Here is a 12,383-nt window from a genome sequence, read left to right on the forward strand (position 1 = left end):
ATAATAAAGATATGCATAAGCCATCATAAACTATTCAAATTTGAAGAATGTTGAATGCAAAGTTGGATTCAGAATTGGATTTAATACAAACTATTATCGGACAATCGATCAATGTACATAAAAGTTCTGAGATTGATATTTTTACAAATATTTGTCTATCGTGAATTTTAATCGTGGTATTCGCATTGCAGTTGATTTTCAGTGGCGAATACACAAAGGCGATGAACAAGGACTGGCATAGCGGCCATTTCTGTTGCTGGCAGTGCGATGAATCCCTAACAGGACAGCGTTACGTTCTCAGAGACGAGCATCCTTACTGCATTAAGTGCTACGAGAGCGTATTCGCCAATGGCTGCGAGGAATGCAGCAAAATCATCGGCATTGACTCCAAGGTAAATATTTTTCTGTCACATGAAAAGTATTTTAAATGTAATTTACTGAAAATCCGGTCTCTACACTTATTTAAAAAAAAAATCTTTACACAAGACACAAGTATATATATATATATATATATATATATAAACAATCTAAGATTTTTTTGTAATTCTTAGATTAAATAATTTTGAAGACAAAAATCACACAATTTGGTAAAGAAATAATTTCAATCATGTTTAATATAATATGACAATAGCATATTGGATTAATTTCAAAACTATATATTTATATTATATATACGAAAATAGTACATTTCATAATGGACGCAGTTAAATTCAGAATCGTTCATAAAATCATGTTCTTAACGTTTTTCAGTCTAAGTTATACGCGAACGATAAATTACAATACTTTGCCGTCCGTTGTATAGCCCAAAGACGCAATTAGCGCCGTCGAATGATTACGAGACCAGGTGTCAATAGATGGAGAGGCATGGGCGTTGACTTACTCATTTCTAGAAATAGAAGCGATGATGCAGGTACCGGGTACCCGTGCATCAGCTCCGAACACCGATTTCCGCTCTCTCGCGATCGCTATTATTACAATAATTCGTTCGCTCCTACGCGCAAAAAATCGACCCATAATGGATAGGAAGTGAGGACACGTTAATTCTCTCGTGATCATCATCACCATATATTATGTAATTATATAATTGATATGATTAATAATTCATGCGATTGCAACATCCGCAACGGTTTTCGTTTGCGGGAATTATTAACTTTATCGAGATACACGATGCACGTGATGCATATTTTTAAAAAATTAATTAAATACTGCAATATATAATTTTATACACTGTTCATTGCAAACAAAGTTTATGCAACTCTTGTTTATAATTTATGTCATTTTAAATGGATGCACAACTTTCTGAGATCAGATGAGACATTTGACGAAAGAATATTGCATAACAATATAGTAGCGAATTTTCAACAATTATGGAAGTTACATATATGTAAAATAAAAATTGATAAATCTAAATTGGAAAAGAGAAAAAAGATTAATATGATCAAATATTGTTTTTCAGGATTTGTCATATAAAGACAAGCATTGGCATGAAGCCTGCTTCCTCTGCAACAGGTGCAGAGTGTCTTTGGTGGACAAACAGTTTGGTAGCAAGGTGGACAAGATCTATTGCGGCAACTGCTACGACGCCCAATTCGCCAGCCGTTGCGATGGATGTGGCGAGATCTTCCGTGCTGGTATGTAATCTCCAACATTGCCAATCTTCCAATGTAAAGAAAGTTCTTAATATCGCAGAACTTTGTACATGCTTTTTTAAATATGAACATTTTCATCAGATATTTATATTCAATTAATTTAATTAATATCCGACAAGGACATTACATCTTATAGATGTTTTTAAAGTGCACATGAACAATAAGAAGATGAGAATATAATTTCTGTTTAATTCGATATAAAATGAAAAGATTTTACAAAACTTTAAAATAATATTTGCCGTATAAAATATATTATTTAAGAAAAATATTCTCTATTTGTAACTGTTGTAATAACAGTGTATAACGTTTAAAAACATATATAAGACGTAATGTCCTTGTCGGATGTTAATTAAATTAATTGAATATAAATATCTGATGAAAATGTTCATATTTAAAAAAGCATCTACAAAGTTCTGTGATTTCTTGTTCTTGTCTCTCTTTCTTTTTTTTTTTCATCTTTTAAGTAAAAGTAGGAAAAATAGAAAGTTAAAATGCACGTGTTCCAGAAACCTAAATATGGTTAATATGGATTTTACGACTCGCTAATAATGTTTGCAGTTTACTGCATTGTAAAAAATTTATAGCGTCATTAAATTCTAACAAGATTGAACGTGCTTCTGGAAAACGATAAATATGAATAGGAATGTAAATATATATATGCACACGTAAGAAATATCAGATTATATATATATATATATATATATATATATATATATATATATATATGTGTGTGTAAACATATAGCTGTGCCATCTAATATGAAGCGCAAATAACGTGATCGATATATATAAAATATAAACGATTAACTATAGAGCTATCGGTGTCTTTTTACTGAATAACCAATTACATCGTAACTCAAATAAACGTGAGAATAATATAATTTGTTAAGAGTGAGATAGATATGGAGAGTAACAATCATGATGAAGAATGAAAGGTCAAGTTGGGAACACAAATTTCCTAGTAATTTCTACCTACAATCTTCATCATTAACACCTGTTCTTGATCGATCATTGGCGAATCGTTCCCAGACAGTGATTCATGGTGTCAGGCACGGAGCATGAACGATCGAGAAAGAGAAAAGCAATATAGATCTTTGCATTTGGTGTTTCTTATTAAGGTAACTGAGTCAAGGCTGTCCGAGACTCCAGACCAATTATTGTAAGACACATGCCAATTATTGTGAGCCATTTTGAAATTGAGAGCACGCCACTCTTTTTTTTGTCTAATTCGCCAGCCCTTTATTGGCAGTGTTAAATTGTTCTGCATAAACATCTTAATTAAATTGCAGCTACCTCTTTCTCTCGTTGCTAGAGATTTTGTCCAACTAACAATAAGATTACGCGATGAATGGCTTATATTATATTATGGCACGTATTGTGCAGTGCATTCAAGAGATCATGAAACACTTAAAAATTATGACGAAGAGAAACGAGATGAGCACTATTGTTGTCAGGATGAATGAATAATGTAAATGTTGTTCTTATTCAAAATTAGTACCATATGACATAACTTCAATATTTAAACGCTTAAAAGAGTGGATAAACTTGCACATCTTGATATTTATAAGATAAAAAAAAGGAAATTCCTTCTTGAAGAAGCCATAACGTTAGTTGAATATTTTTATATATTCAAAAGATGTGAACTTGAAGATGAGATGAAAGAGATAAGAGAAATCCATTTTAAATTTAGAAAGAAGATTTAGGGAGACCTTGCGTTTGATATCAAGAAATTTCACAGACGAGATCATCGCAAACAATAATTTTCACTGATAAATTATTACTTATATACAATAAATTATAACATATATAAATTAATTAAAGAAATGTGCGATGTTTGTACATTTTAATAACAGTTAAACATATTCATTGTCAAGATTCGGTTCGTGCTATTTTCGCTTACATATCCGCTCGTTAGGAATAATTTGCGTGACACATTGGAAAAGGTCAAAGTGTGGTTGCCGAAGCGAATCCTAATTTCACTCTTGGCAGATAAAAAGGAACCGATATTAGAGTCAATCTAGGAATCTTTGGCGCGAATGATTCGGTGCCAGCGCGTGTTCAGGACTCGACATATTCCAAACTACATATCAATCTTTGAAATCGTTAAAACAGATCGAATTCATGATACCGCAAACATGCAATCTGCCCGATATTTCTCGTGTGCTCTCTATCCCTGTCATGGTTCTTCCGATAGCAATTGAAGGATGAAGAAACGCTTATGTGGCCACGTAAAGCAAATTTTCAAAATTACACAAATATTATAAATTGAAAAAAATAATCATTAATCGTTTAGTGATTACAAGATTTTCAGATAAATTTTTAAGATAAATATTTGAACTCTTTAATTTATCAAAATGCAAATAATAAAACGCACAAATAATCAAGACCCATTCTTTTCACATATTAAAATTGAAATAATTATATATATCACGTAATTATTTTTGCTTACAAAATTATTTAAATACACTCAATTTTTTATAACTATTTAATTCATAAAAAATATAGGAACATATATAAAGTAACATATATAAATCGGTTTAAAATCAATTTTCTTTTAAAGTAAATTTTAACTTGAATGATTCATGATTTAGCTATTCATTAACTCACGAAAAATATCTTCATTCAATTATTCATTTATATATATAATTCCAAGACTTTTAGTATCACATTAATATCTCAATTGAGGAAAAACCTGATTTGAGATCAGGCAAAACTCATTGTTAAAATTAAAATAAAATTAAAATAATCGGTGACGTATCGCGTTAAATGGATATAATTCCAATTCACAGTTTAATCGAAGTTGACTTCGATAGAAATATTGTATTCTAATCGAGAACGAAAAATGCGTTCTAATTAATAATATTAGTCAGCAAAATGTTAGAAATGTTTAATTATATATTCTATCGTTCTATGTGTGAGATGGACTTCATTATGTTAAACATTTTATACACTTGACGTAATTCAAAAAGATGTCGAAAGAGGAAATTTTTCTTGACTGAGAAGGTGAGGTCAGGATCAAAACCCTACGCATTTTCGATCAGTGCGGCTCCACGGCCAAAATCTAGAGATTCGCGTATAATCCAGATATAATCCACGAGCATAACCAGAGATAGTATAGAATGCCTCTTTCGTTGGTGGTATAGCGATCAAGTTATCACACGGTAACACACGTTGCGCGCCTGCTCGCAACGGTGACTCCAGTGAAGAGCGGTCTGCCTTCAGTAGTTCGCAAGACCTCGGCTCAATCGCACGCTCGATTCGCTACGTTTGATTATTCGACACACCGGGCTCTGGTTTTTTTTCTCTCTCTTTCTCTTTTTTTTTCCTCGCGATTTTATCATTCACCGTTTCATTAATTCGATTATTGATTACGGGATAAACAAATAATTAAATTTTTAATCCAAAATTAAAATGACAATTGGAATAAAAATTTAAACAATCCTTCCGTTTAAAAAAAACTTTAATTAAAAATAATCATAATTTAGCCGGCACGCTACTTCTCATCTTAAAATAGTCGATCATGTTTACAAGCCAAGCCCAAGCGCGGTGTCAAACGCAAAACACCAAGTAAAGAAAGTTCCACTTCTAAAAGTTCACGTTTCACGTGTGTACGTTGATACAACCGGTGAATGTAAGCGTCTGTTTGCATAAACATTTTGAGAGAGAGAGAGAGATACAATTGCGAGAGAAAATATGGCCACCGACGCATTGAGTGAACGGCTATCGAGCAAACTACACCTGCAAACGAAGACGGTGGGCGATGAGAGGATCAGGCGGGCAAAAGAGAAGGACGAGGATGTTGCGATCTTTAGCATGTTCTCTCTGGAGGGCGACCCTAAGTTCAGATGCTGTCTGGGCAAGGATTGCCTAGTCGGAGATCCGAAAAAGGCAGACCCAGGTGACGATCGCGACAATCGCGTTCGTTTCAAATATAAATTATGTCAATTTGTTTTAATATATTAATGATATTATCTACTTACATTTATTAATAAATTAATTGTCAGAGCAAGGGAGAATATATATACCAAGTATAATTAATGTAATATCAAAATATAAATATATTATGATCATAATCGTGAGAATTAAGATGATTTCTTTAGATGAGAATATTTCTTAGATCAATCAGTTCAAAGACGCAATACATTAATTTGTTTCATTGTTAACGTAGTATAGCATGCTAATCGTTTCTTGAAAATTTTGCTTAAAATAAAAGCGGTTTTATAATTTAATAGCATATTATTAAACGCGCTGCAGAATATTTGCATGACATTCTATCATAATGCAATTACAACACTGCAGATATAATTACAATGCGGTACAAATACTGTGGAAAATATTTTTAAAGATACAAATTAAAGTCATATATCGAACCATTAAATTTAATGACTTTTACTTGACTCGATAAAAATTCATATTTAACATAGTTTAAAAATTATTTAATAGTGTATGTATGTGTATGACCAGATAAACCGGATCAAGTGTGTATAAAGTCGAGAATTAAGAATAAGGATATAACGGGATTATACATACACATATACCGTTAAAATTTCAATACATCTGATATAATCCATTTAAAGATGGATCTTTCATTTATCCTTATATATGTACACACGTTTTTATACTTCTATTGCAAAATGAAAAAAAGAGCGATAGAGATGAGAGTTTTGTAAAAATTTTCTTAACAAAATCAGCGCTAAATCAGAACTAATTGGGTAATACGTATAATAAAAGAAAATGAAACAAAGAGAAGGAGAGAGAGAAAAAATAGAGAAAGATGGAAAATCTCGAGCGTGACCTTATCAGAAATATAAACACATGCACTTGCTCGATTATGTACAATGTACCTTCGGCTACCTCGCAGTTTACCTTCTAATGCAAAGCTTCAATTCTCGAATGAAACCGATAATGAATCGATGATGATGATCCGCTTGACTTTATCGCAGCATTTAGTTTACCTTGACGCTAATGCATTTGTTTTGCAATTATCGGTTTCTTCCCTTTTATCATCGATAATGCTCGCGTAGAAGATTACCAGCGAATATCCGCGCCTTGGGTGTTTACCTGTGGCTTGCATTTAAAATGGTTGCATTTGAATCTGACAAATATATTTACACAAAATCGCACAACAGGCGGAGATGGAGAAAATCACGATTTTGCGACGCAAATGCTGCATTAGACATTTTTATTTTCTGAATTTAATCACGCACGATTCAAACGAAGATGTAACTAGTAAATATGGTTATTGAAATCAGTCGTTCCGTAATATCATCAACGAGAGGCACGCGAGGGAGAGTCATCCGTAAAAATAACTTTGATTTTTCGAGATGGATGAGGTCGTAAATCGTAGGTATTAATCTCGAGAAACCGTTAAAAGAAAACAATTTAATGCGATAAGCATAATAGGTTTTTTATAAGAATAAACAAAACACTTTTATTTTTATGATCATAATAAGTATATAAATGAAAAAAACATCATGATTAAATATATATTATAATAGCATTAAGTATAAATTATATCGGGTATTATCAGACTGCCGACTGTGTGAAAGCGCAGAAACAAAACGCGGTCATGAAATAAACAACTAAAAACATGATAATGATAATCAATCAATTTGTATTTAATCTTTCTTTTGTGAAAACATATCAACGCAATCTCATTGCATTATTATGAATGTATATCTATTGTTCAATGATAAGTTTAAAGTTGCTGCGTGATTGAAATCAAATCAGTTATGTTAATAGAAAAAAAATATAAATTTTTGCTTATCGTTACGTCTCATTATGAATTACTTTACAAATTATTTGACAAAATTGAAATCAACTTTTTCTCAACAAATAAATATTCAAAAAACATTTTCTTTCTTTACAATTTAATAATTCTTAAGAAATGCGTTTACATTAATTCTTAAGAAGTACGTTTTATATTAAATATACTTTTTATTGTTAATGGAAGAAAATTAAGAACACAATTTTTTAAATGCTTCAACATTTATTCAAACATCTTTAAAAAAACACGACTTTTATTAGAATATGAAACTTTAAATATCTTTATGATATCATTAAATGTATGAATCAAAAATCACTAAATTAGTTAAAATTTTTTCAAAAATAAAGCTCAATTTAAATTTATAAATTACACAGTATAATTTTTTCTTTATTTTACTCTTTAAGCTTTATTTGAAAAAATTTTTGAATTTTTAATTGTTTGTGTAACTTAAAAATTCTGAATTAATATTAGATTTGTTATTGAAAGGAAACTTTGAACATATAAACGGGCAACTTTATGTGACGACTCACGTATCATCTATGATTGATTTTAGTGTAAATGTAACTCACAATTCACGCTAATATCGTAAATATTGAATCGGATAGTATATGTAAAAATAACTGTATTAAAAATATAAAACTGTGATTAAAAATACTAAACTGCATGCAAATACATTCTATCAAGATTTTAAATAGAATCCACGCGAGTGAAAAAAAAGAATTTGCGATTAATTTCCAATGGATAAAAATAATAACTGGCAAATATTAATTATAATTTATTTTGTTATCAAACATTAAATTTGGAGAAATATCTGCTGAAGTTGCAATGACGTTATCAAAAAATATTTTCCTTACATATTTAACGTTTATTTTGATGTAGTGTAATTTGTTCGCGCAAATATGTAATCATACATTGTCAGCGCGATCTTATATGCTGATTGGCATAAATCATTGTGAAATACATTGGAGTTTACTTTAGTATTATGAAAAATCCATATTGACGTATTTTGTAATAAAAAAATGTATGTACACCTCGTTTCAAATCATCAGAAGTTTACACGCATTACTGCGTATATTCCAAGAGAAACAAACAGACAGTTGTGCAATTTATAATGAACTGTCTTGTGTATACATATTATATTGCTGAAATGGTAAAAAAAAAAAAGATTGATGCAATTACACGCGTGAGATTATCGAAATCGCATATCACATGATTCCATTCGGATAACGGTCCTGATATCGATGATATTAATATAAGTGATATCATCAGTCGTAATCAATATATTGTTCATGTTTAAATGTCAATCGGCATGATATATTCAAACGCATATATCTTTGTAGAATTGCGAGTTCTTCCGCGATTGAATCCGCGATGTCTAATATAAAATTTGGGCCTCATTTAAAAAAGAATGTAAATATTCGATATATATATATATATATATATATATATATATATATATATGTATTCAAATTATATTATAATTCGAATAAATATTTGCGAATTATATTTAAAAAAATTACAACCTCATTTTATTATCTCATAAATTAAATTGAGAATAAATAATGCTAACGTTTTACTTATTCATACATCAAAATATGAATATATTTATAAATTAATATCATTAATCTATTGGTTCAGTCAGATTTCAAGATTGAAAGACACTTTGTAATTAAAAATAAAACTAGAAAGGTAAATTATTACTTGCAAACAGACTTACGAATATGAGGACAATGTATAATTTTGTCGTTGCTTTCCGCTTGATGTAAAATTTGATGTGGAATTTGCCTGGGTCAGGGAATTTCTGGACCGGTGTAGCTTCTGCTTCTCATTGAATTATATTTAGACTTGACGTAGGAATGGCAGCTTCCACCTCTCGGTATAGTTCGTTTACGAGAGCGAGTTACCAATTTGACGAATGATAACCATAAAATCCGTTTGAATGACTGCATTAATGATTGGCGAGCACCAGAAAGAGAGAGATTATGATAATTAATGCCGATATTCGCGGAAATGGATAGTGTTTCTGTTGCATTTTTTTATTCATTCGATCAGAAGAAAATAAGCATAAATAGATTACTGCTAAAGACACTTCAGTTAAAAACATCTGACATTTTAAGGGATATCATATTATTAAAAATTGGGATTATATAAATAAATATCTTAATATTATATGATCCACATGTTATTAATGAACGGAACAAATTATCTAAGTAAGTTTGATCACGCATTTCTCTTTCTATCAAAGACAACTTTAGAAGCACGTATTTTATTTTAATTTAAATTTAAAATATTATTACGCTAAAAAATTAAAAATAAATTGTTATATTAAAAAATTAAAATTAAACTATAATTATAAAAAATAAAATTATATTAAATTATTATTATAAAATAATCCCTTTAAATTTATGCGTTTGTATAGTGTGTATATAAAATATACAGACCCTCCATTATGTAGCCACAGATTCTAACGATAAATTTGCATGATTTTAATGCCATATTTTCTCATTTAATCGATTGAGAAATCTATATAAAATATTATTATTTTTAAAATAATCTGCATATCCTAGAGGATAAAAATGACATGGATAAGAATATATATAAAAGACTGTTTTATATGTAAATTACATATAAATGTTTTATGTTGATGAGTTGATAAAGGTGTGTAATTTTATGCAGATATTCAATTTAACATATAAGCGCATCATTTGTAACGCGAATAATTCACGGATTAACGCGTCCCGTGTAAGATTACCACATCGACCTTGGACCATCAGCTTTATACATATACGGTGGTATTGCCTGGCTGACGTGACGTCACGAATCTTCGCTTGAGTCATAGTGGTCCACAAGGCAACTTATCATATACGAAAGATATAGCAAACACACCGGAATGTCCATTCTCAGCGCGTTCCTCGTGTCGTCATATTAAAACAAAATAATTGCAATTGTTAAAATCTTAGATGCATGACTAAAATTTTGCAAAAAATATTTATTTAAAAAGAAAGATCAAAAAATATATAAATGAAAATTATACGGAAAGAGTATACATCTTATATTTATTCTGAATATTATAGATGTTGTAATAAATTTCACTTGTTTAGAATATTTCAACCTTATATCATGGAATCTTTTCATGAAGAAATAATTATGTGCATATGCCATTTATCGTTGATTTTTTATATCTAATCTTTAATTTATCGATCAGTGCTACTAACAGTGATACAAATTATTGTAAGGTGAATGAGCTAGCTCTTATGTTAATATAGATTTACACATTATAATCTTAAATCAATTATTGTGACATAATTATAATATTAATGCGTCAAACATACGATCGGGATGTAATTATCTACCTAACAACGTAACAGTATAATGGATGAACAATTATATAGCTGTATTTAGTCAACGATGTAGTTGCAACTAATTCGATTTAACCGGATTAATGTTCAACGACGAATGAATAATTTAACAAGTTGATCCGCAATGAGGAATGAGTCAATAAGTATCGACTAGACACTAACTGTTCGTTAATCTGTATTAATGATGATGGAGCAATAATTACACGCATGTATTCATCGATATATGGTAATGCGAACGCAATTCTCGATATAGTAAGGACTCTTCGAATATTTCGAGAGCTCAATTATAATAAGAGCTTAGAATTTAATTTTGACAAAGTTCGCGTTTTCATATATGATGTATTATATTTCTACTTCTTAAAAGAAAGGAAGGAAAGACTCGAGTATTTTTTTTAATGAAAGAAGCTCTTCAATCGTCACCGAGACTGTCATTCTTTACAGACGTGATCCTGCGTCGTAAACATTTAAAATTGAGCCGATGATTCATGAGACACGTTATATCATATTTAATGTCACATTTAAGTGTGTCGTTTGCCCAGGCTCTTAGCTCACCTTTCGAAATAAAGTTATTAATTCGTCTTTCTTGTCTCTTGGACGTAGGGAAAAAAAATGAGAAATGAGAAAAAGAGACAAGTCAAACACCCACAATTGTGCCTCAATCAAAGTCTGCATGTATAAATTTAATTCGTTGATTCGATTAATTGTCCGAATTATATTTTATCGCTGTCTATGACATTCAAAATATATTTATAAAAAATTCCAGTTATTTCATGTATTATAATAGCATTTATATATTTATAATATTACAATCGTACTAGCAAAAATTTCAGTTTTGAAATACGCAATTCATATGACATTAGCGGCAAACAATAAATGTTTGCGTTTCCTAGTCAATGATCTTGAGTATTATCTGCCCATTTCTCAAATCACAGGCCAGAACGTGACAACGATAACGAGTTGACAATACTCATTAGTTAGACAGCGTCAAGTCACGTTTTTCGCATAATACTCCTAATCTTAAAAACAACACGAAGTAATCGTTGCGTTTCCAGCTCTAGATTAGTAAGTTTACACCAAGCACAACAATTTTAAGAAGATTACCGTGTAATTAGTTTCAATTTTATATGTTGTATGTACCTTCAGACGCTTTTATTTCTGCGCGTATGACTCATTAAAATATACTTTGTAGCATTGGAATCATATCATTGAGGACTGAATCATCGAAAATGATCCTTTTAATATCCCCTATACCAATCGAAGATATTGATGAAAAGAATTGCAATGCTGAAATATTGTGTTAAATACTATATAATCTCAGTTGGTGACATTCTAGATAAGGTTTTTATTAACGACAGATAATTTTATTTATCACACTTGATGATTTATCATATGTTTAAAACTACGAAGTTCTTTCAACGAAATGTTTATGAAAAACATATACTTAAAATAAATTAACATCGAAATTCATACAAATTTCTCTCTCTCTCTCTCTCTCTCTACACAAAATCTTTTTTTTCACAAAAATTTCGAAGTTACCTGGCTATATTTATATCAGCGCATCTATCTTTCTAGATAAAAGAATCTTATATATAATCTATATATATATATA

General features: G+C 30.2%; 1 protein-coding gene across 10 annotated transcripts in view; it reads left to right on the forward strand.

Moving 5' to 3' along the window:
- LOC140676130 (four and a half LIM domains protein 2-like) overlaps positions 1-12,383 on the forward strand; it is a 77,159-nt gene that overhangs the window by 60,867 nt on the left and 3,909 nt on the right. For 8 of the 10 annotated variants that reach the window (XM_072910855.1, XM_072910854.1, XM_072910853.1 and 5 more), the window contains 2 exons: positions 192-392; positions 1,457-1,631. In XM_072910855.1, the coding sequence (XP_072766956.1) occupies positions 192-392; positions 1,457-1,631 (376 nt within the window). Of the gene's footprint in view, positions 1-191; positions 393-1,456; positions 1,632-4,856; positions 5,547-12,383 lie in introns of those variants that run through there. The other 2 variants (XM_072910857.1, XM_072910859.1) reach the window with 2 other exon arrangements.

This window comes from Anoplolepis gracilipes, chromosome 2 (genome assembly GCF_047496725.1).
Source record: "Anoplolepis gracilipes chromosome 2, ASM4749672v1, whole genome shotgun sequence".
Classification (NCBI taxonomy): Eukaryota; Metazoa; Arthropoda; class Insecta; order Hymenoptera; family Formicidae; genus Anoplolepis; species Anoplolepis gracilipes.